The sequence below is a fragment of the Microtus oregoni genome, unplaced genomic scaffold (assembly GCF_018167655.1).
Source record: "Microtus oregoni isolate MIOR12 unplaced genomic scaffold, Mior012 000023F_ref0000262, whole genome shotgun sequence".
In the NCBI taxonomy this organism is placed as follows: Eukaryota; Metazoa; Chordata; class Mammalia; order Rodentia; family Cricetidae; genus Microtus; species Microtus oregoni.
This window is the reverse complement of record NW_024543082.1, coordinates 6,811,021-6,836,739: the sequence shown is the minus strand read 5'-3', so window position 1 is coordinate 6,836,739 and position 25,719 is coordinate 6,811,021. Positions and strand designations below refer to the sequence as shown.

Here is a 25,719-nt window from a genome sequence, read left to right as displayed (position 1 = left end):
ACTTATTTTGATAAGTCACTCATACAGATGAGAAGAATTCCTTTAAAAAAAGTATAAAAATTATGAAGGGGGAGATGTTATTAGATAACTCAATTTGTGTTTTTTGGTGGTGGTTTGGTTTTGGGTTTTGGGTTTTTTGTTTTGTTTTTGTTTGGTTTTTTTTGGTACTTGGTGATGAAATACAATTGTTAATGATTTTGAGGCAGGATCTTACTATGTAGCCGTGGCTGGCTTTAACTCCATGTGTAGACCAGTGTTGCCTCCAGCTCACCTTCCTTAATTTTGAGACTAAAATCATGTGACACCACTCCCATTGTGTCAGTTTCTCTGTCTGCTTGAGATAAGCTAGTTGAAATAATGCTTCCATTGCCTTGGTCTATAGGCAAACCTGTGGAGCATTTTCTTGATTAATTTAAGATTGATGGGGGAGGGTCCAGCCTACTGTGGTCCTGGGAGGTAGGGTAAAAGCCAGCTGTAAGTGGTCTATGGACCTGCTTGAGGTCTCCTTCAAACAGAGGCAGCGCTTTCGTGTCCTAATCACACAAAAATTTTATTAATTGCAAACTGTTTGGCCTGTAGTTCAGGTCTATTACTAACTAATTCTTATATTTAATTTAACCCATTTTAATTAGTTATTAATATGTGTTAATTAATGCATGTTAATCTATGTATTGTCATGTGGCTATGACTTTTACTGGTCTGCTGGCAGGTTGTATCTTGGGCAGCGGCTTGTGTCTCTCTCGACTCCTTCCTCCCCACCTGAGTCCTCAGTTTGATTGTTCCTCCTAACCCTGTCCTGCCTCGTTATGCATTGGTCAAACAGCTTTTAATGTTAACCAGTGGAAACAAACAGTACATATTTATAGTGTGCAGAAGCATCCTAAAGTAGTCTCCCTCAGTAATGGGCTATAATTGGGATGTGTAATCCAAATAAATTCTTTCCGCCCTAAAGTACTATAGTTGACAGTTTATTTTTATTTCTATAAGCTTGAAGATGATGCTTCACAGTTTGATGAAAGTCTAACAGAATTATTTTGTATTACTAAATTGTGCTTTTTATTGATTCAGGTACCTAGTAGAACTTGGTTGTATCAAGCCACTCTGTGATCTCCTCACTGTCATGGACTCAAAGATTGTACAGGTTGCCCTCAATGGCTTGGAAAACATCCTGAGGCTTGGAGAACAAGAAGCCAAAAGGAATGGCTCAGGCATTAACCCTTACTGTGCTTTGATTGAAGAAGCATATGGTAAGATGCTTTGACTGGAGCAGCTTCTGGCTAAGAGTTAGGAAATAGACATAGTCATCAGAAGACGTGAATATAGTAGGTACTGCGTGATAAAGTGACTGTTAGAGAAATTGTTACTAAGATGCTAATTTATAATATTAACATTCAGATGTAATAGTAGTAATCACTTCTGTACAGCTGTGCAATACAAGATAATGTGAGAATGTTTACATCAAAGTAGACTTGAAGATGTAGTTACTGGGATTTTCAAGAACGATTCTTTATTCTTCATTTTAGGTCTGGATAAAATAGAGTTCTTGCAGAGTCATGAAAACCAGGAGATCTATCAAAAGGCCTTTGATCTTATTGAGCATTACTTTGGGACCGAAGATGAGGACAGCAGCATCACTCCCCAGGTTGACCTTAGCCAGCAGCAGTACATCTTCCAGCAGTGTGAGGCTCCTATGGAAGGTTTCCAGCTTTGAAGCAATCCTCTGCTTTCTTGTTCCTGTGTCAGACCAGGCTACCCAGTCAAGTCCTCTTGTGGAGCCCACAGTCCTCATGGAGCTAATTTCTCAAATGTTTTCCATAATACTGTTTGCGCTCATTTGCTTGCCTTGCGCACCTGCTCTCTTACACACATCTGGAAAACCTCTGGCTCTCTGTGGTGGAATACCCTTTTATTACAAGGGTAACCAGAACGGCCCACTTTCTTATGGAATAATCCCTAAGCTTTGGAGATCCGCACTTATATTAGAGTCATGGGAATATATACACGTATATTTGTGGCTCCCTTTTTTGTGGGGAAAAAAGAGGACTCTTCCCTCATTCCGTAAAGTGGGAAAAATGACATTAAAAGATAAAACTAAAACCTTTATCTTGAATTTTACACAACTGCTTGGACAAGGGAGATACTTAGACTTGTGTATACATCAGAGTACTCTTCTCGAGTTCTTCCACAGTGAACCAACCCTTGGAGTACCTGGTGGCTTTTTCTAGCCAAATTTGCATTAATCCTTATTGAGATGGGATGGTTTTCTTTCCTCTAATGGAGTCATTCTTCAGATATTAAAGTTAAACCATCCCTCCCTCACCTTCAGCCTTCAGTGAATGTGCTTCTAGTTGTCAGGAACGCTGAAGAATTAACACTCTGACTTTTAAATGTGATACTGACTTGGCAGATTCCCTTAAAGCAGAAAGGAGAGGAGCACAGATTAATGTGTATGGCTTCTCTTTGGTTTTATGTCTCTTAGGATTTGGAAGTAGTTGAGTTTTAACACTGGTATGAAGATAAAAGTCCTTAGTTAAACCATGTTCTAAAATTCGATTAAAGAGTCAGAAGAACACAGAACCCATCACTTTTTCTAAACCAGTGTGACGAGAGGCTGTGTTTCTGCATTAAAAAAGATACTCAGGCTTTGTGGTCCTGATCAAGGTCCTGGTAATTGGAGTTCACCCTAGGTGCTTTTCCTTTATGTGACTGGCAGATAACACAGATTTAAATGTTACTTAGGGACTTTTTTTCCTTAGTCAAGTGCAGCTCGATTCTAATGCATTCATGCTGCATACATGATCCTGCAATGCAGCAACCTTACCTTTAAAAGCGTAGCAGTCTCCTCAATATGACCTCTAGACTAAAAGGGCAGTGATCTTTTTCTAATAACCTCAATGTTCCCTGGTTTTATTTTCATCTCTTACTGTAAGTACCCTACCTCCCCAAGTAAAAACAGTGCCCACCTCCTGCTTATTTAATGATGACTGTAATGTACCTGCAAATGGCGCTTCCAGTACTGTGTTCACTGGTCCACATTTGTGCTTGGACTAGAAGGGGAAAAAACAAAGAAAGCTTAATTGCCAAGAGAACTGCAAATGAGTTCAATGTGACTTCCCGGTGCTAGTTGGCCATTTTGGCTCAATGTTGGGACACACTATCAGAGAAGAGCTTTCCTTGATGATGTTCTGTTCAAAATGAATTCTGAAGGAAAAGATGCTCACGTCTGTTTCAGAGCATACCCTTCTAAATCTCTTTAGACTACTCTTCTAGAATTCATTGTAACCCCAAAGTATAAAAGCTATCTGGGAGTTGCCCCTGACAAGCTGTTGCACATCTCTGGTGAATCCTGCTGAATGTAAGGGATATTTAGAACTTCCATACCTCATCATGATATTATTTAAGCAGCCAATTTACATGACCCTATTTACTTTGAAAAATTCATTTCCTTCAAACTAGAAAGTTCCAGAGTCAAAGGACATTTATCAGCTAAGAGTGTGATGCGTTCTTGCCCTAGTCTTTAAATGTGTCTGTGCTCTGGGATGGATATCTTCTGATGTCTGTCACTGATGGGGCAGGCACTACAAAACTAGTCAGCTCCCATCTGTCCTGTTGTTTTCTAGTGCTGCTTTGTGCTGAGAGAACATGTTAGTTTACTGAACTTGACCTGTACAAGACTGATTCTTTGTAATTTTAGGGATAAATTAGGTGGTTAATTTAAAGATAAACTTTCAATGTTGCCTTTACATCACATTAAAATATCACTTCTTTCAGAAGGGTAATAGAAGCACTGATTCATAGTAAAAATCTTGTTTTTAGCTTTGGCTTTTTCGTGGCTGATTTTTTTTTTTTTGTAAATTACTGGTAATGTTATTTCTGTAGAATGTTTTAAATTATGTACCTTTATTGCATAGTTAAAATCTTTGCATCTTATAAACGAGTTTGGATGAAAAGAGATACAAAGCACACAGAGTTGTCACCCTACCTTACCAAGGGCATACAGCTGGAACTTTTGTAACAATTTTAGGGTTACCCAGTGACGTTAGGTCTAGTAGCCAGTGCAATCTGTTTTATCTAAAACAGAAGATTTATCTTCAGCTTGACCCAAGAAGTTCATGAACCTTAAATATCCTGAACTTTGTTTTTATAGTAAAATGATTAAATGTAAAGATTTAACAGCAAATTCGGATGTTCTGGAAACGAGTCCTTAAGGAGCAGACTGATGGTTTAATACAAGTGGAATGTTAGGGTACTTGTAAATCCTATCTTCAGTTCATCTGGCAGAGTCTGTTGATGTAGTTTAATCTTTTGATATTTTTATCAGAAAGGTGTCACTACAGAAGCATGTTAGTATCTACAGCACAACAAGCTCTAGGGTTTAGACAGCGATCGGGCAAAGTGGCTTTGTTCTCTTTACCTTTCCCTGTCTTCCCTCAGACTTCTATACTGAGAACTTTGGTCTTCAAACAATGGCATTCAGAGAATTTGAGGTGTATTGGGTACCTGAAGGACCAACAGGTAAATATGATTGGGTGGAGAAATAACCCAGAAAGTACAGATACCGCATATAAAGAAAAGGATTTCGGAGACACAGTTCTCTGTGGAACACTTGGTTCTTGTCACCAGTCAAAGCCACTTTTCTGACGCCCTCATCAGTCGTCCCTCCTGGAAACTGTCGCGCTAGGGTGGTTCTTCCGTGTACCAGACAAAGCTAGTGGACTCTGGGTATTTTTCAGCCTTACTGTCCCATAAATAAATCTGAATTATTCCAGTTGCTGCTGATTATGCCTAAGAAAACATATGTAAGTATAATTTGTCAACCAAACTCTGTTGTACATGACTACCTACCGGCAACTTTGATTTCTGTAGTGCGAAATAAACATTTCAGCTGTCTGACCCCAGATGTGGGGCTGCATTGTAAAACAGGTTTGCCTTGGGTTTCTTTAAGATTTATTTTATCTCTGATTAATTTTGTGAAAATTGTCACACCAATAAGCAAACCATTTTAGGTGTATTTAGAGGCTAAAGCTTTTGACTTACGTTGGAAATTCTGCTCAGTAATGTACAGTAAAAAAAAAAGGAGTTGCTTTTTGAGAGGGGTATTGTTTCCTTTCAGGATACATACCTGTGTTCTGCGTCCTATGTTCAGGATACACACCTATAAGCTGCCTCCTACATTCCAAAATTGGCTTATTTGCAGTTTCATTTGACATCTCAAATCAGTAGAGCCGTTTCCCTCTGCATAGTTGGGAAATATTTTGACTTACCTTTTCCCATCATCCAAAAATATTTAAAAGTAATTTGGGATTAGGTGTGACTAAGTGTTCTATGTTGGCTATAATGTAAATGATACTCTATAATATTCTTCATTGTTAGGAAAGTTATAAGAATGAGTACTAAGACATTAGGATAATGTTTAATAAAATAGATATTTAACTTTTTATTTATTTATTTTGATTTTGGTTTTGGTTTTTGTTTTTGTTTTTGTTTTTTTTTCTTCAAGGCAGGATTTCTTTGTGCAACAGTCCTACCTGTCCTGGAACTCACTTTGTAGACCAGGCTGGCTGGCCTTGGACTCAGAGATTCATCTGCTTCTGCCTGGCTGATATTTAACATTTTTAAAATATCAAATTGCTAGAGCTGAGCTGGAGAGATGATTCTTCTGTTACGAGATCTTCTGTTATAACTGGGCAGTGGTGGCGCACACCTTTAATCCCATCATTTAGGGAGGAAGAGGCGGGCAAATCTCTGATTTCGAGGCCAGCCTGGTCTATAGAGTGAGTTCCAGGACTGGCTCCACAGCTACTGAGAAACCCTGTTTCAAAAAGCAAACAACGAAAAAGAGAGATCATCTTATAGTTACAAGAAGTACTGCTCTTAAGGAGGACAGGAGTCTGGATCCAGCACCTATATCAAGTGGTCACAGTTGCTGGTAGCTCCAGTTCCTGGGATTCCAGAACCACCTTCTGGCCTCTTCAGGTACCAGGGACACCACGGTGTAGATGCATACTTGTGAGTAAGCACTCAACACAGATAAACACAAACCTTGGCTGGTCAGTGATGTTGCGCATCTTTAATCCCTGGATTTGGGAGGCAGAAGCAGGTGGGTCTCTGAGTTCAAGGCCAATCTGGTCTACAGAGCAAGCTCCAGAACTGCCAAGGCTACACAGAGGCACCTTGTGTTGGCAAACAATAAACAAAACAAAGCAAAAAAAAAAATTAAAAATATTTAAAGTTTCAAATTACTGTTGGACAAGAGATTATCTGAAGGCTTGATGTAAGAATTAAGGATTATTAGTATAGAATGTTTTCAACTAAGAGTAATCAGAAATGTCTATTTTCCTTTAGGTCAAATAAAAGCAAGTCATGTTTGTTTAGTGTCTGTAGTGTGTCAGGTTTCAGATGGATAATGATGTATGACAAGATCAAGGTTTGATGGATTACTTTGCTCCATTGTCATCATTCTTAGATGGTGCTGTCCAGAGGAGAGCTTTCCCAGTTGTGTTCTCATGCCCATGCAGCATTTCTGTGCCCAGGAAGCCTCTGCTGGCGTTTAGTGGCTGTGGCTGGGCAAGCCTTCTGTATTGGAGCATCTTCCATCGTGTCCTCATCAGCAATACTTTTAAATGGCTCCCGCTCATTTATCAATTGTTATTAATTTGCATCTTCAGATAGATGAACTGACCCCCCTTGTCCCCAAGTATCTCTCGCCTATACTACTAAAATTATATATAGTCAGACAAGTATAACAAAAGTTTAAATGAAATTCATATGGTTGATTGTGAGTTTAGTGACATAATGACTAAACTCAGAAATATCTTTTTTCTCCAGTGAAAATATAGAGGGTACTGACAGGGAAAAGTTTCGGAATGCAGAATAATTGCTCTTATAGTCAGCACCATGGGCGTAAAGTTAAACTACTACTTCTAAACAGTATATTTTCCTGTTGACATCTTTTGTTTCATCTGCTGGGTATTTCCTACCTTATGACATTTTTGGCCATTGTGTGCCCTTTCTCAAGAGTGTTCCTACAATTGATTGGGAATGACTATTGATTCTTTGTATTTAACGCACTCTGCCAGGCCATGGATGAATGCTTTGCACATAGTAAATTTTCCATAAGTAATGAATGAGGAAAATACATCTGTGATAGTAATGGATGCTTGATTACAAAAGAAAATTCAGAGAAATTCTTTCATAGTTGGCTGAAATCAGAACTGATAACTATTAAAACAATTGTCTCAACATAAAGTATCTTATTTGAGGATACATTAAAGGACCTGAAGTTTACAAAAAGAAATGTCATCAAAGCAGATGTCTGTGACATCAGGAGAACGAAAAGCTGTGTGGCATATTTTACAGACTAACATACACCAGTGTGTTTGATACAGCAGACAACATTAGTCTGTTCGGGCATATTTTAAAGTTTTGTTTGCATGGAGAATTGACTCAGTGGTTAAGAGCACTGACTGCTCACAGAGAACCTAAGTTCAATTCCCAGTACCCTCATGGCTGCTCACAATTCTGTAACTCCAGTTCCAGGGTGGTCTGATACCTTCACACCAAAGCACATAAAATGAAGTTAAATTATTTTGAAAGATTTGTAATTGACTGATGTGGAAGCAAGTGTCTAGGCTGTTGAGGTCTTATGTTTTCATGTACTCTGTATTGCAGGAGAATGTTTTTATTTCTCCAGGCTTATGTAACAAGTGAACAAAAAGTCTGACTTTTCACTTTCCTTTTGAGATGTGCTGGCCAGGTATTTTTGTGAAGATTCAATCAAAACAGCTTCAGTTCATGCAATCTTGTTTCATCTGTAGTACAGAATTGCTGGATGTACAGATTTACTACAAAACTTGATTTTTGCCCATGCTTCACCTGCATTTTGGGGGTGTGTGGAGGGCAGTACTTTTTCAATAACAAAAGCAGGCTGGCATTAAACTGCTTTAGAGCTGAGGGTATCTTTGAGCTGGTCTTCCTGTTTCCACCGCTGCGGTGCTGGAATTATGGGCAGGCGCCAGCTTCACCTACATTTGAAAGATTGCTGAGTATCCAGGCTCCTCTGTAATGCAGTGTTTCTGCAGAGAATTAAAGCTGTACTTTACATATCTATCCGTATGCCCTTAGCCCAAGGAAGCAAGTGGAACGCAGAGAAGTGACCATAAGGGTCTCAGTCTTAACAACCCTTTGAGCTCTAGGTAAGGAGCAAATGAAAACCCCAAAGACCAGTGGTGGAAACAAAATAGTTCAGGGCTTGGGAGTGTCCTGGACAGCCAAGTTGTGATGGAGGAAGGTCATTGGCCAATAAAGAAACTGCTTGGCCCTGTGGGTGGAGTAAACAGAACAAAATGCTGGGAGGAAGAGGAAGTGAGGTCAGAGTCTCGACAGCTCTGCTCTCCTGAGCAGACGCCTCAGCAGAGACACCATGCCCTGCTCCCTGGCAGACACACGTGATGAAGCTCGGACCCAGGATGGACTAGGCTAGAATCTTCCCGGTAAGACCGGTGCTCACCGATTATTAGAGATGGGTTGATCGGGAAGATTCTAGCCTAGTCCATCCTGGGTCGAGCTTCATCCCGGGAGCGGGGCATGGCGTCTCTCTCAGGCGTCTGCTGCTGAGAGGAGAGCTTTAGAGTCTCTGACCTCACTTCCTCTTCCTCCCAGCGTTCTGTCCTGTTTTCTCCTCCCACCTATCCTCTAACCAATAAAATGGGCCAGGGCAGTGCCTTTATTAGCCAATGACCTTCCTCCATCAAAGTTGTAAGCATGGAATTTTACAAGGGTAACATGACTACGATCGTGGACAGAGGTCATCAGTGAACACTGACTTGCTGAAGGTAGTGCTTTTAAGTTTCTGCATCAATTGACACCCTGATTTTGCCATCTTTAGCTTTAAAAAATGTCCAGTTTTAACTGATGCTCATTAGCAAATGTCCTATTTACCTATTTAATCTGAATAGATTTTCTTGATTTGGCAGAAGCGTAGGAAAATTGGGTTTGTAGTCCAAACAGCTGCTTTAAAGAAGCCAGTTTCAACGGTTAAGATAGAATGGAGGAATCTTTCCAAGGCCATAGAAGTGTGATAGATGTTTTTAAAAAGTTCCAACATTCTGTTTAGAAAGTTGAGCAGAGACATGAGCCCTTGCATTATAAATGGGAGACTTAGGGTAAATTAGAGAAACTGATTTGATTTCTGAAATTTGAAACAGGTCCATGGTCTTCTGAGAAGGGTAGCTTGTTATAAAAGGATAACCATGACACTGCCTAGGAACTCGGGGTCCCACTCGGATTGCTGTTTGCTTAGCTCCTCCCAAAGAGCTAAGCAAATCTGTTAGGACAGCTTGTTAGAACATGGTAATGATTACTAGTCTGTTCCTAGCCTTTTCTTTCCAGAAGCCCTTGATGCTATGTATAAACAAGGTCTACACATCAAGAAGTGAATTTTACTCTTTTCAAAAGGAAAAGCCGACTCTTAATTCTACCCACATACTAAATCTGCACTTTTTGTTCCTCATAGTTGTGTGTATTGGACATCCTGTACCACCATCCGGTCTTGGCTCTTAGCATGAAGTATCCAGGCTAAGAGCCAAAGGTTTGCTGATTTCTCCCATCATAACCTTGTTTTTTGTTTGTTTTGGTCTTTTAAGACGGCTTCACTGCAGAGCCTTGGCTGATCTGGCATCCACTCCTTAAACCAGGGTGGCTTTGAACTCATCTACCTCTGCCTCCCTAGGCCTGGAATTAAAGGAGTGTGCTACCTCCGCTAGGAATAACCTTGGGTTTTAAAAGACTTAAAAACAAATGTGGGTTTTTTTGTTTGTTTTTGTTTTTCGTTTTGTATTTTTCGAGACAGGGTTATGAAGCTCTGGCTGTCTTGGAACTCGCTCAGTAGACCAGATTGACCCCAAACTCACAAGATACCCATCTACCTCTGCCTCCAGAGTGTTGGGATTAAAGGCGTGGCCAACGGAGGTGGAGGTGTAGATCTCAGGGTTTCCTAAACGTCTATAAAAGAATTGTAAGCCACTAGTTTTACGATCTGTGCATTTGCTCTGCTCCATTCCCTAGCCATAGTAAGTAGATCTTGTGGCTGCCAAACTCCGCATCAGAGGAGGGCGGGGGCAGAGGCCAGCTATGCTTACAGTCTTCCTGAAGTGCCCGCGGGCGGGGCCGCGCCCCTTCCTGCACCCAAGCCTCCCACAGCAAAAAGCGGGGTTCAGGGGCAGGGTCCAGGAAGACCGGAAGCAAACGTTTACTTTCTTAGGCGCAGGCGCCATTGGGCAAGTCCCATTGGTAGTTGTGGGCCTGCGCTGTGGAGCATCCCCGCCTCTTTTTGAGCCTTCTCAAATTCTGTTTAGTGTGGCGTCTTCAGTTTCTCACTGTTCCCCAGACGCTAGGGAGCTGGGGAGAACGTGGAAGAGGACTTTCTGTGCAGCCCTCTAAATCCCCGAACGACTCTAGTCCCAGCAAGAGTACCGATCTCACAACCACTGTATCCCGTTCTCTGATGCTACCGAAGAAAGTGGGAGGAGAGTGGTCCAAACCTTGCTTCTGATTCTGTGCTGACCCAAAAGACAAGCTCATGTTACAAACAAAAAAGTGCGCCTTCAAATGGCAAGTTTCTTCTGCCAGGCTCCGGGCCGGACGCCTGCGCAAACTGTAGGTCCGAGCTATGGCGACTGAACATCCCCCAGCAGAGGGAGCACAGCAGTTGGCCCTCTGCTCTGCCACCCAGCGGGCAGGAGAACCGCAGAAACCCAACTATGCCCTCAGACTTACTCTTGAGGGGCACTCGGCGGCCATATCATCAGTTAAGTTTAGTCCTAACGGAGAATGGCTAGCAAGTTCTGCCGCTGATACGCTAATTATAATTTGGGGGGCATATGATGGGAAATGTAAGAAAACACTCTGTGGTCATAATCTGGAAATATCAGATGTTGCCTGGTCTTCGGATTCTAGCCGTCTCGTTTCTGCCTCAGACGACAAGACTCTAAAGTTATGGGATGTGAGATCTGGAAGCTGTTTGAGAACACTAAAAGGGCACAGTGATTTCGCCTTCTGCTGTAATTTCAACCCGCCATCCAACCTCATCGTTTCGGGGTCCTTCGATGAGAGTGTGAAAATATGGGAGGTGGAAACAGGAAAGTGCCTCAAGACCTTGTCTGCCCATTCGGATCCCATCTCTGCCGTACATTTTAATTGCAGTGGGTCCTTGATAGTGTCGGGGAGCTACGACGGTCTTTGTAGAATCTGGGATGCTGCCTCGGGCCAATGTTTAAAAACACTTGCTGATGATGGCAACCCTCCCGTGTCTTTTGAAAAATTTTCTCCAAATGGCAAATACATTCTCACTGCAACTTTGGACAATACTCTTAAACTGTGGGATTGCAGCAGAGGCAGATGCCTGAAGACATACACTGGCCATAGGAATGAGAAATACTGCATATTTGCCAGTTTCTCTGTGACTGGTGGAAAGTGGGTTGTGTCTGGCTCTGAGGACAACATGGTTTACATCTGGAACCTTCAGACTAAAGAGATTGCACAGAAGCTACAAGGTCACACAGATGTTGTGATCTCGGCAGCTTGTCACCCTACAGAAAACATGATTGCATCAGCGGCGTTGGATAACGACAAAACCATCAAAGTGTGGACGAGTGACTTGTGAAGTCGCTGGCAACCACCGATGAGTAAACTAAGTCAGAAACAATCGAAAGGGTGACTCCCTGAAGTTTGCCTGGTTTTGTAGCTCTTGTCGAATTGTCTTTGATGTTATGAGTTTGAGACATTTTAATTTGCGAAATAAGACCGGTATAAAAGCCAGTCTAGGACCTGTTGCTTATGATCTTAATTTTGAGGCCTGTTGTCAATCTCATGTCTTGGTCCCTGGACAGCATCATCCATTTCCTTTCATAGCTTTCTCAGAGGGGAGGATATTTGGGGTATTCAGAAGGTTGACAGAACAGGATGGCTGAGAGAAGGGGGATTCACAGTTCCTGTTTGGGAGGCCACTAAGGACGAAGGCAAACGTTGAGGGAGGAAACGAGAGGACTGAAGTTCTACATGTCACGTGCATATTTTTTGTGCATATTCTACATGGACTATCTTATTGCCACATAATCCGTCAGGCTGGGGACAGTAAGTCTGGTCAGGTTCAGTCTACAAGTCTTAAACTTCTGCCTGTGTTGTGGTCAAAGGACAACCCTCAGGAGTTAGGCCTCTCCTTATGCTGTGAGCTCCACATAGCAAACTCAGGGCAGGCTTTCTCAAAAGAGCCAGAATCTTAAATCGTTTTTGAGAAAGGGGTTTGCTCTGTAGCCCTGTAGGCCTGGTTGGCTGGAAAACCAGACTGGTCTCAAGCTCAGAGATCTACTTGCCTCAGCCTCCTGAGAACCTTAAACATTTAATGGGAAAATCTTCTTAAATATTTTATTAGATGATGCCATTTTGTGACTTTTCAGGCAAATTATATGTCAGGTTGTGGCTGTTAAGTTAGGAGCATAGCTCCAGCCCCTGGCCTGGGAGTTGCTTTGCTCTGGACTCCAAATCCCAAGCATGTCAGATCCTGACACACACACACACACACCCAGGGGGAGGGGTCAGGACCACTCCCACAAGGCATTTAAGTGGCCTCCTAGAGGAGAAACATGGGCTCCCTGCTGTCCTGTCTCCCTGCCATGTGCTCAGCCACCTGAGAGCATCATTCTTAATAAAATGATGGGCATTTTTATTTGGTTTGATTTGACCTAATTGGAATTCTTGCACCAGCGGAGCCGCTCTTTTTCTTATCAGTGGCCACTCTTTAGCAATGGACCTCCTAACTCCTACCCAACATCATTCAATTCAGAAATCACCTTATCAACACTATGGTTGCTTGCCTTCCCTCAGTGGGCAGCAGAGGTAGGCTTTCCAACTTTTCACTGCTTCTTATAAAGCTCAGGGTTTACAGTTATCACCTTGCCTATTTAGTAGACAGGAAGTACTAAGATCAGGCTTTATGTCTTGTCTTTGTAGCCTTGGCTTTTTCTAGAGGACTTGATATTTACTGGACAATGAATGATGCCATAACTTCATTCCTTACTTGCTGTCGATAAACTTCAGTGATAATTCTTCAAACTCTTAATATTTTAGAAATATTTTGCTCCACATACTATCCAAAAGGTAGCTATGCTAATCTCTATACCACCAACACCTCAGACCCATATACTAACTGAATCCACATGGGGCTTCTATAGAAAATATAGAAAAACACACAGATGAAAACCCTGAGACTAAGAAATAATACTACAGTACTATCACTGAAAGCAACGTGGGCAGAATCTTATCTCAGAAAATTGGGAGTCGACCTACCTCAGGATCTAGCAATATCACTCTTGGGAATATACCCAAGAGATGCCCAATCATACTACAAAAGCATTTGTTCAACTATGTCCATAGCAGCATTATTTGTAATAGTCAGAACCTGGAAATAACCTAGATGCCCCTCCATGCAAGAATGGATAAAGTGTAGTACATTTCACATTAGAATACTACTCAGCAGAAAAAAAACAATGGCATTTTGAATTTTACATGCAAATGGATGGAAATAGAAAACACTATCTTGAGTGAGATAACCCAGTCCCAAAAATATGAATATGGTATGTACTCACTCATTAGTGGATTCTAGTCATAAACAAAGGACATTTGTGATCCTAGATAAGATAAATAATGTGAACCCAAAGAAAAACATATATAGATTTTCCTGGAAATTGGAAGCAGACAAGATCACCAGGCAAAAGTTGGGAGCATGGGGGTGGGAGTGGGGTGAGGGTAGAGGGGGAGAGAGAATGGAGAAGGGAAGCATTGGGGAGAGCTTGGGGAGTGGAATAGTTGAGATGGAGGAAGGGCAGATATGGGAGCAGGGAAGAAGATATCTTAATTAAGGGAGCCATTTTAGGGTTGCTTTTCTCCCTTTGTAACCTGTATTGGCCTCTTTAAAAGATGACTGGAACATTCCTACTGCTGCAGCTGCAGTTAGCTACAAAAGCTGATAAGTTTTGCCATATATCTCAAAGAATGACTGTGTCTCCAAGAATTTTACTTGTAGTTTTTCATTAATAACGAGTTGTTAGTGAATGGTTGTATACATGCTTGGGAATTTGTAACACAGATTGGAAGAGTAAAGAATGTAGAAGGATAAAGAATGTAGAAAAAAAGAATAGAAAGAATGTAGAGTAATTAGAACAACAATGAATTGCAACAGATAATTGGAATTCAAATTAGAATGGAGACAGAGAATTAGAGCTGAGAAATTTCAGAGAATTGGGGCAATTAGAATTAAAGCAAAACAATCAAGAGACAGGATTGGAACTGTATTGACTGAGAGTGCTAGTTTGATTCCCGACCACTCTGACTTGAAATAGTGACACAGAATCTGTATGAATTGCAATACTGTTTAACCAATAACTTAAGCATATTTCTGTTTAACTTTTATATCCTAAGCTAACCCATCTCCATTAATCTGTGCATCACCACAAGGTCATGGCCTACGGGCAAATTTCAGTGGGTTCCAACAGTAATGTATGTCTCTGGCAGTGGCTACATGGTTTCTCCTTGACTCTGCCTACTCTTTCTTCCTCTATCTGCTTTGAGCTCCTACCTTGCTGTATTCTGCTAATCTATTGGCCAAAACAGCTTTTTTCATTAACCAATGAAAGTAACACAAAGACAGAAGAACTTCCCACACCATTTCCCCTTTTCTGTCAATAAAAAGGAAGGTTTTAACTTTAACATAGTAAAATTACATATAACAAATCAGGTATCAAGCAAGAATTACAGTTACAATATTTGTATTTACTTTATCTTTTTTCATAACTAAGGATAACTATAATTATAATGATCTATTCTTCAATTCTATCAAAGACCTCAGAAAGATATAATATTACCGAAACTAACAGGAAGTGCATTGTAAGCAACTTCCAAAGCTCAAGAAATGACAGAGACATCTCACTGCTTAGACAGTCACCCAAAGTTCTTCTGTACCACTGGGGCATCCATCTTCAGCCTACAGGCCCATAGTATCTGGAAGACTTTTACATGAAGCAGGAAGTTTCAAAGACAGTTGTACCTATATTGGCAGTTTGTCAGTCACTTTCTTCTGTGTCCTGAAGAATGTCTAGCAGACTCATTAATGAAACAGGAACCCCAAAGGACTGTCTCACTTTTAGGCAAGTTTAGCAGTCATTTCTCTGTGGGTCCTGCATGTCCAATTCATCAAGCATTCCAAGCGAGAGCAGGTTCTTGCCCAAATTACTAACCAACTACATACAGAGGCTCTTCAATGCCCAATATCCTCTTGAAGTAGTTTGGTGCTCCCAGGAGCACATATGTCTCTCTGTCATGAAAAGTTCCAAATTCTTAAACATTTTAAATGCCATATTCTGAAGGTCTCTGAAAGATTTGAAGAATACCTGTCTAACTGAAATATATCTTCATATGACTAGAAAGTCTAACTAACATGACTACAAGCTTGACTATTTTAGATGATTATATATTAACCTGTATTTCTTGATTATACATTACATTTTTAAATGAACTGCACAAACATGATACCTTAATCAAGAGCAGAAATACACATATAACAAAATTGACCTAAAATTTATATCAATAAACCAAGATCCATACTAATGCAAAGTATCCATCTCTATAGCATATCCCCCTTTAAATGTAAAGAAACATTTATAGACAATATTTGGGAATATGGACATAGTTCTGCCCAGACTTTTTCCTGATGTTTATTGAGAAAAGTAATTTTTTGAGGAGTGTTCACTGCAGCCTCCAGGGGATCGTCGTCTATCAAACCACATTAGCCTGGAATGAATCCACATGTTCTCATCCTCTGTGGAAACAAAAGTAGAACCTCTTTTCCAAAGCAACATATCCTTAGACCCATATTTTGAATTTGAGATACCTGTAAAATATACATGTTGGCTTAGTTTAGCAGTCCCCAGAATCAAATGTCTCTCTGCAAGAAAAAAATTGAGGTAACACAATAATATACATAATCCAGACTTTCTGTGAATTTTCAATCTTTACGTGGCTTTTTTCACTCCTTTTAATCTATGACTATCTATACTCTGTCTCTTTAAAGACTTTATCTTTTTTTAAACCATTAACTTTCTTTTATGACTTTCTATATTCCTTTTCTTCTCTCTCCCAAGCCTATGTACATTTATCCAACACTGTGATTCATTTAGAGTTCTTTTCCACCTGAATTTGTCTTTATTGCATATCTGTAATTCTTTACTGTCCAGGAACACTTTTTAAAATGCTAAGCACTTCTTAAACCTTAAGTTGCGCCATTACTCGGATAAATGTGTGTGTGTGTGTGTGTATATATATATATATATATATATATATATATATATATATATATTACTTCCTGCTTGCCCTATCAAGTTCAGCATGGTGCAGCTGCTCATGCCTCTGAGCCATGTGCACCACCCCACTTCCAGGCACACAGTTGGTCTGCATTGCTAACAAGCAAGCTGCAGCATGCTGCTCAAACCCCATCCAAATGCTCAGTTTCCCAAAAGAGTCAGAGTTCATGCTAGCAGCACGGCCCATGGCTGGAAATCTGCTATAGAAAGTCTTACAGCCAGTGGTTGCCAACCAATGGGGCATAGCCTCTTATACTATATGTTCTGATGTAGAGCATGCATCTGGCGTCTTTTCTGGTTGCAGGATTTGGTTTCTGATCTTTATTCAAGCAGAGGATTCTGATTTGTGAGTCTACCTCTAAATAAATAACCATCTATTTCTCAATTCTGAGCTAGTGTGGGATTTCTTTTAAGCATCCTTCTTCAGGAAGATGCTATTTTGAAACTGCATAGCTGCTACCACTGAATCAGTAAGACCTTTCTGAAAGGAGCCGCCGCATGCTGCCCCAAACAAAACCCCATTTGGAAAAAAATGTGGCTAAACCTGTTTTTCTGTGTCTCAAGTACCTTTTCAAGCTTTTAAAGGTTTTACATGGATTTAGTCCCCCACGTTCATGTGCCAAATGTAGTGGGAGGCTGTTTGTTGGTTCCCAGCCACTCAGTTAGCTTAGACCCAAAATAATCACACAGAAACTGTATTATTAGATCACTGCTTGGCCCATTAGCTTTAGCTTCTTATTGGCTAACTCTTATACTTATTTAACCCATTTCTATTAATCTGTGTTTTCCACATGGCGATGGCTTACTGGCAGAGTTTTGGCATGTCTGATAATGGAGGCAGCTCCATGGCTTATCTCTGATTCTACCCTTCTTTCTCCCAGCATACAGTCTAGCTTTCCCTGCCTACCTAAGTTCTGCCTTGCTATAGGTTCAAAGCAATTTATTATTCATTAGCCAATAAAAGCAACACATATACAGAAGGACCTCTCATACCAGGGATCAACATATGATGGCCTTGATCTGATTGTTGGAAATGTAACCTGCATGCATGCATCTCATGCATGTGGGTAATTGGGTGCTCTGGCAAATGGCCCCATCAACTGTTGCTGCTGTTTACACTTTTGGTGGATTCAGAGGCCCATACTCTACTGCACTGTGATGTCATGAACAATATGGACTTGGGCGGTGAATACCTGAAGTAGAAGAGCAGGATACCAGTACACTGCCCATGGCTTGTGCTCAGGACAGCAGGATGGACCACCACACTGCTACCTGTGCTTACACTGCTATCAGTCTATACATACCATTCTTTTTTCTTTAAAGATTTATTTTTTTTATTATGTATGTGGTGTTCTGCCTGCATGTATGCTTGCATATCAGAAGAGGGCACAAGATATCATTATAGATGTGTTGCTGGGATTGAATTCTGGATGTCTGGGTGAGCAGCCAGTACTCTTAATCTCTGAATCATCTCTTCAGCCCAGATAGCATTCTTTTAATGATACCTGAGAGATTAGTTCAAGTTAGGGGTTTGAATCATTTAATCTAGGTCTCCTAATTCTGAAGTGTCTTTGTAAGTGCAAGTGTCTTGATTTCTTTTCTATTGCTGAGACAAATAGCTGGCAAAGTAACGGGAGAAAAAGAGTTTTATTTCAGTTTACAATCCAAGAGACAGCCTATTGAGGGAAGTCAAGGCAGAAACTCAAGACAGGACATGGATGGCAGGCCTGCTTGCTATTCTGCACAGCGTGACTTCTGACCAAGGAACTCACTCTGAATGCAGAAGTCACAAAATAATCCCACACCAGTTCAGAATCATAAATAATAAAGGGTTATTTATTTAAGGGACACTTAGAGATCACTGTCCTATATAGCAGTCCTCTGCACAAATAGGAACAGAGTCTAGCAGCCAGAAGCAAGAACCGAAAGCAAGAGAATGAGTGCACGCTTTACAGATGCATTTACAGTATAAGAGACCATGCTTGAGTAGACTGGTATCTTAAATGCTATTGGCTCACTTCATGGTCAATGAAGTATGGCTGGAAAAATTGGGGGCTAAAGAAATGGCTCAGTGGTTAAGAGTACCTGCTGCTCTTCCATGATACAATTTCAATGCCTAGCAAATATCTAGCTTCACACAACTATCTGCACATATGTTGTGTACAGGTATAAATGCAGGCAAAACATCATACATATAACGTGAATAAAATCATATATATATATATATACATATACGCATATACACACAAACACATGTATACATGTGTATATGTGTGTGTGTGTGTATTATATAGGTATTTAAGCTTGGTGGTGGTAATGGTTGTGTATGCCTTTAATCTCAGCATTCTAGAGGCAAAGGCAGGTGGATCTCTGAGTTCAAGGCCAGCCTGGTTTATGGAGAGCATTCCAGGACATCCAAGTCCTCTAGAAAAGAATCAAGTCTTCTTAATCACTGAGCAATCATTCGAGCCTTTCAGCTAGCATTCTAATACAGTTCAGGATTACTTGCCTAGGGAGTGGTGCTACCCACAGTGGACTGGACCCTCCTATGGAAATTAACTTTCAAGAAAATCCCCCAAAGGCATACCCATGGGCCAATCTGGTCCAGGTAAGTCCTCAGCCAAGAATCTCTTTCCCAGATAAATTGAAAGTTAAAGCTAACCAGGCCAGCAGAGTTGGCACAGATGCAGAAAATGTAGAAGGCTGGAAGTCATATTTGTCTGTGCTGATTGTTTGGCTATTTGTTTTATATGGGTTTTTACTCACTTTTTAAACATGATATTAAAGTGTGGCCCTCAGTAGCTAAGCAATAATTTGTAGTTCATATAACGGCAGAATGGGTGTGACCCTCAGTAACTAAGCAATCATTTATTGTTTGTATAACAGTAGAATTGGCCAAAAGCTTAATGTCATGATGCATTCTGAAAATAAAGTATTTTTGAAATTAAAAAAAAGTAAGTTACTACTAATGGAACTGTCCTTCTAATCTTGTGACCAAATTTTATTATTCTCCTGCTATCTTAATAATTTATCTCTGGTCGTGAAAATACGGTGATAGGTGGACAGTGATGGCATATGTCTTTAATCCCAGTGTTCAGGAGGAAGAGACAGGTAGATCCCTGGTTCAAGGACAGCTTGGTTTTCAGAGCAAGTTCCAGGACATCCAGGGCTACACAGAGAAATGCTGTCTCGAAAAAACAGCAAACAAACAAAGAAAATGTGATAACAAAAACCCATCACCCTCACTACCCTCCTCACTATCACCTCTGCCTGATCTAGCACTAGAGGCTGGTTGGGTTAGGTGATAAGAGGGACCAGCATGCAGTTGGTTTGTGCATGGGACCCTGTTCTCCTTTCTCTGGAAGATAGTCATGGCTCCTACCTGATGGCATGCTGCAGAGATGCAGCTCTTACCAAGTACAGTAGATGTTTTCTCCCTCATCATAGCAGCCTGGATGGTACATAAGGATGGGGAGGATGCTTCATCAGCTCTCACTGGTTTTCCTTCTCTCTACAGCCACATCTGGTCAGTTTACTAAAGTATTTGTCTTGCACACATCATCTACAGACTGCCAGGACCCTTCTGCATGTATACTAATCCTTTAACTCATCCTCTGTCTGTTCTTCCCTTTACTTCCACCCCCACATCAGACAGAAGGGGTCTGTGCTTAATTCATTGTCACGATTTTACCCCAGTGCTGGCCTTTAATACGTGTTCATTAAATCATGTGAAAAAATGCGTTGTCAGGCCAGAAGGAAACTGGTCCCAGCAATGGCTCGGAAAGACTCAGTGTGTGTTCAGAAGATAAATGTGTAGGGAAGGAAAGCAGAGTTGGGTGGAAATGGGACACTAAGCAATTTTTAAAAATGTATATGAGTATTTTGTGTACATGTATCTGTGTACCACTTGCTTGCCTGGTCCCTGCAGAGGCCAGAAGAGGGAGTCAAATCTCTTAGGAGTGAAGTTACAGGAATTTGTGAACTGTGCCATGCATGCTGGGAACGGAACCTGGGTCCTCTAAAGAACAGCCTGTGCTCTTAACCACCAAGCCATTTTTTTCCCTAGCCCCAGATTTCTGTTTGTAGTGTGTCAGGAGCTCAGGCACTTCATTGTCTTTAATCCTCATGATGATACTGTAAGGTAATTATGTTTCTGAGCATTGTATATGTGTGCAGCTCTTGGAGATTTCACAGGTAATGAAATTGTAGAGCTCAGGATTTTGACCAAGAATTTGTTTAACACTAACACCAGGGTGCCATGGTCCTGAAGCAGCTGTTTGCATCTTATGTTTAGAAGCTGTTTTGTTACCAAGCCTTCTAGCTCCACTTACTTTTAGCTGATTTTAGAAGTCATTAATTTAAGGGGTTGGAGAAATGGCTCAATGGAACTACAGCTCCTGTAGGTCCAATGCCCTTTTCTGGCTTCTGTGGACTCCTGTATACATGTGGTACTCTCTCTCTCTCTCTCTCTCTCTCTCTCTCTCTCTCTCACTCTCTCTTTCTCTCTCTCTCAAACATATGCATAAATAAAAAATAAATGGACTCTTTTCTCAAATCTTTAGTTTAGGAGGTCACATGGTTGAGTGGATTATCAACAACCTCGCTCTAGCATTGCTGTATCTGGCACCTCTTACTGAATCATATCTAATGGGTTAAAACTGTTCAGGACAGCACATGGTGGCACAAGCCTGAGATTCCAGGCAGGAGGAGTACCTCAGCTTCATAGCAATCTTGGGGTTGGCCTGAGGTACACAGGGAGACCCTGCCCACGAAACAGTGAAAATCTATGAGGTCCAGTCAGGTTCAGTGGAAGCTGTGTTGGGCATCTATTCCTGTCGGCAGCGGTTCTATTGCTTTCCACTGCATCACCGTTCTTTATATCTGAATGATTAGCTGTAGAACTGACTGTTTCTATAAAAAGGAACTGAAAAATGCAGTCATCAGACTTTGCCATTTGTAAGTTTTCTTTGGATTTAGAGAACCCAGAACCACCCCACAATCTGCAGATACTAGCATAGGAAAGCACAGCACCAACTATCTGCAGCTGTCTGGGTACCCTTCATCTGATCCACCTCCTCACCTACCCTGCTCCCCACAAAAATTCCTATGAAAACCTTGCACTGCGACCTCCAAAAAAAGATGGTGTTTTAAGAATAAGAATTCCAGTCTGCAACTGGTCAAATTGCTGCAAGTCAAGCTTTGCTTGACCATATTATGGAGACAACCATCTACATGAGAAGAGCAGGACAGAACTTTCCTGTTTACATTTTTGCAGAAGAGAAAGTGAAAGTCACTGAAGGCTTGAATGGCAATGGGTGGGTCAACAGCAGCCTGGGTGGTGGTGGAGAGCCACCCCAGCCGAAGAAATAGCAGTTGAAGAAAGGCTTTTATGAGGGTTGAGAAAACACACATACAGCTCAGCCTCTCTCTGAAGGCTGGAAGTTTTTAAGGCCTCTGAAGGGTTTTCTTCTCCTAATTTAGGGTTGGTCAGTTTGACATAAAACAGGATGACTGATGGGTCCACACTCGTCCTGTCCCCATCATGAATGTGCTGAACCATTCCCTCAGTGGTGGGGCACTACTGGCAGGAGAAAAAGCCCACAAGGCCTTTGTTTTAGGCTTTTGTCTCAGATCCAGGGCAAAAAAGGAAGTCAGACATCTTGGTAGTTCTCCGTCTTTATTAGTCATGGCCCCTCTCCCTATCTGTCTGCCTATTAGTGAGTCTGCCTGTCCCTCAAGATCATAGCTTGGTGGTGTAGTTGCCACCTCAGGGCTACGTGTTTCTCTCTTTGGGGTTCCAGGTGAGGGAGCTGCATTATGTGTTTATAATATGTCCAAATTCCAATCCTAATTTACCCCCAATAAGTGTATATGGTAGCACACTTTCTACTCTCAGGGATCAATTATTCATCTGTCTGTGCTGCACGGGTGGTGTGGGACAAACGGCGCAGTGCATGTGTCCACACTTCCCACTATCTTCAAAGTGGAGTCAAAGACTGCATGTAAATGGAGTGTCTGAGAACAAAGCTCAGTTTGCAAACCCTCTGTTCACAGTTGGGTGTAACTTAGAGCAGGATCTTATGCTTGATGTCAACCTTCACCAATACAATTTTATAATTTGTCATGTGGGCTTGGGAGGGGAGGTGGTTGAGACAGGGTTTCTCTATTTAGCCCTGGTTGCCTAGAACTCACTATGTAGACCAGGTTGGCCTCAGATTCACAGTAATCTGCCTGCCTCTGCCTCCAGAGTGCTGGGATTAAAGGTGTGCACTGCCACATCCAGAATCATGTGGTTATCTTCAACCATGGGGGTCCCAGGGATTGAGTCCAAGACCTTGGGCTTGGAAGCAAGTGCTGTCACCTGTTGAGCCATCTCAGTGACCCAGATCTTTGTTATCTTTAGATGAGGATTTTTGCTGGCACTTGAACTTGCTGTGTAGCTGAGGGTTACACACATGCAGCGCCAGGCCTGGTTCATTGAACCCAGGACTTCAGCACTTTAGGATAGCTCTCTACCTGCTGATGCCAGGGGCCTGACAGACAGGTAGAGATGGAGGAAGCAGAAAATAGGACATACTGAATGAAAGAAAGGTAAAAATCCCAAGACAAAATGTAGATGAATAGAAGCAGGCTAAATTAACTTATAAGAACTAGTGGGACAAGCATAGGATAAGGCCAAGCTTTCATAATTAATAGGAAGTCTCTGTGTTATTATTTGGGAACTGGTTGGTGGGACAGAGAAAGAGCTCAGTAACAATGGTGTCACCCCAAGACAATACCTCTCTTTTTACCTTATTAATTTTATTATTATTTTATGCATGTGACTTTTTTGGTTTTGTTATTGTTTGCCTACATGGGTGTCTGTGCACCACACAAATGCAGTGCACTTAGGGGCTGGAAGAGGGCATTGGACCCCCTGAAACTGGAGTTACAAATGGCTGTGAGCTGCCATATGCGTGCTGAGAATTGAACCCAGATCCTCTGGAAGAGCAGCCAGTGTTCTTAACCAAATGCTGAGCCAATGAGTGAATTCCATTTCTCCTGAAGGCATTTAAAATATCACAATGTAATATAAAGACCAAAGTCTTTCAAACATGTGTCATATACAGAAACTTCTGCCCATTTTACAGCTGAGGAAATGGGGGCTAAGTACGGAAGTTTCCCAAATAATGAAGGACAAGTCTGTCATATGACCAAGCTATACCACTCGGGTGTATGTTTGAAGGACTCTTGAATCAGCATAAAACAGAGATGTATGACATTGTATTCATTCCTGCACTACTTACAATAGCTAAGAAATGGAACCAACTTGGATTCTATCAACCAATAAATGAACAAATAAATATGTGTCACAAATACACAAGTTTTACACAACTTTAAAGAAAAATTGAATCATAGCATTTGTGGTGAAGTGGATAGAATTGGAAGTCTCATAGTAAACTGATTGGAAGTGTCACTCCAGTCCCTGGCATCCACTGGGGCACCAATGGAGCCCCAAATGAGTCAAATGCTCCATCTCAAGTCTTCTCCCCCTGGCAGTTGCCTTGGGCCAGACTCCACTTTGGACTTCCACTCCCAGCCTGCTAAGCGCTGACCTCTGGCTATTTAGGCTTGCACCAGAGAAAGGAACACATAGTTTTGGGTTTGTGAGCCTGTGAGCCTGAGAGCCCGTGTGCCTCTGTGCGTGTGTGTGTGTGTGTGTGTGTGTTTTCTGTCTTTTCCTTGCCATGCTCTCCGGGCCGCCCAAGTGTGCCGTCTAATAAACCCGGGTATTTGATGTGTTTTAATCTGGTCTGATTGGACCCAGTTTAAAATACCAGGTAATGGTACCTGGTTCTCAAGTACCTTTACAAATCTGAGATCATGGCATTTTAATAACAAGAGCTTCTAACACAGAGATATGTAGCTTCTGCCACATCCTTTAGCTCCTCCAAGAAGACAGAAGATCTTCTTTCTCCACGCCTTTCCTCTGGGTTTGGCAAAGCCACCCACAAAGAAAAACAAACAAACAAACAAAAAAAAAACAAAAAAACTGCCTTTTACCTTTTCAGCTTCCTAGATGCCTTCCAGAGAATCAATCTGGTTATCTTGCCAAAACAGGTAGACAAAATCTTTCCTACACAGGAAAAATGTTTGGGTCTCTTGTACACAGCAGTTGAGGGCAAGCACTTATTGCTTCATCCATGCAATAAGTTAACTCTGTTAACTTATTGCTTCATCCATGACATTTAATGAAGTTTACTGCTAAAAGACAAACAGGTGTGCCTAACAGGTTTCAGTATGTCTTCAGAGGCCTACGGTTGCCAGTTCCTTTAATTTTCTTAACCTAAAGAAATAGCCTTTTGCTATGACACCAAGGTTCCTGGAAAACTTTTACTGCTGTATCAAAATCAGGTCTTGTCTCCAGGGCCTTTTGCTAACCCCAGCCAGTTTCAAGCATATTTTACAGGTTACTCCTGTGTCTGAGCCAAGACCAACTCACAAAGTGCTCTCCAGATAACGCCCAAGACCTACACCAGCTTCTAGGACTTCACCACTGGTACCAACTCTCCTAGATGAAGGACACCTACCCACTAAAATCTAATTGTACCTGAGCCTCACCTAGCCAACCAGAGCACTTTCCTGTTCCAATCTTTCTGGCAGTTAATGCATATGACAAATAATAACAATATTTTTTTCTCCTAGCCACTTGCCTTCTCATCTCCCTCAAAAAGCAGCTGCTGAGGACTCCAGGATGGGAGCAAACAGGATGCTGCTCCAGCCACTTCTCTCGCTGAGCCTGCACACCAACTCTTAGCTCTCTCTCCTCTCCCACGTCGCCCCATGCTCAGACTTGAGCCAATGCCCTTTTATCCAAAGAGAGCCTAAAATGTTGGTCATAAATATCACCTCAACTACTTGTCACACCCCTATATCCAAAGAGTCTGGGATAATTGGAAGCATCACCAGTCCCTGGCGTTCATTGGGGTGCCTTGGAGCACCAATGGCACCCCAGTGAAGCAGAATGCTCCATCTCAAGTCCTCTCCCTGGGAGTTTCCTTGGGCCAGACTCCACCTTGGACTTTAACTCCCAGCCTGCCAAGCACTTTGCAGTTGGACTCCAACTCCCAGCCTGCCAAGGGCTGACCCCAGGCTGTTTAGGCTTGCACCAGAGAAAGGGACATGTGGTTTTGGGTTTGTGTGAATGTGTGAGTGTGTGTGTGTGTGTGTTTTCTCTGCCTTTTCCTTGCCATGCTCTCTTGGCCACCTGAGTGTGCCATCTAACAAACCCACGCATTGGATGTGTTTTAATCTGGTCTGATTGGAT

The 25,719-nt window shown here is 41.7% G+C and overlaps 2 protein-coding genes across 3 annotated transcripts in view; both read left to right on the top strand.

Annotated features, from left to right (window-relative positions):
• The window catches only part of Kpna1 (karyopherin subunit alpha 1), a 63,565-nt gene extending 58,645 nt beyond the window's left edge, over window positions 1-4,920 (top strand). Inside the window, exons 13-14 of the mRNA XM_041672983.1 lie at window positions 1,069-1,247; window positions 1,524-4,920. Coding sequence (XP_041528917.1) covers window positions 1,069-1,247; window positions 1,524-1,711 — 367 coding nt within the window. The 3' untranslated portion in view covers window positions 1,712-4,920. The remainder of the gene's footprint in view (window positions 1-1,068; window positions 1,248-1,523) is intronic.
• A 2,376-nt stretch (window positions 4,921-7,296) lies between these two features.
• Window positions 7,297-11,771, top strand: LOC121462010 (WD repeat-containing protein 5B-like). 2 transcript variants are annotated; one of them, XM_041673410.1, is made up of 2 exons: window positions 7,297-7,341; window positions 10,706-11,771. In XM_041673410.1, exons 1-2 carry the CDS (start codon window positions 7,297-7,299, stop codon window positions 11,660-11,662), a joined length of 1,002 nt encoding a protein of 333 aa, XP_041529344.1. In that variant the 3' UTR covers window positions 11,663-11,771. The 2 variants fall into 2 exon arrangements, with proteins under 2 accessions (XP_041529344.1, XP_041529345.1); XM_041673411.1 differs by lacking the exon at window positions 7,297-7,341 and having other exon boundaries at window positions 10,670-11,771.
• Window positions 11,772-25,719: the final 13,948 nt, after the last annotated feature.

Coding starts and splice junctions, on each gene's coding strand:
- LOC121462010 (XM_041673410.1), top strand. CDS start 7,297: ATGTCATCAAAGCAGATGTCTGTGACATCAGGAGAACGAAAAGCT. Junction 7,342..10,705: donor CATCAGGAGAACGAAAAGCT/GTGTGGCATATT, acceptor GAGGGAGCACAG/CAGTTGGCCCTCTGCTCTGC.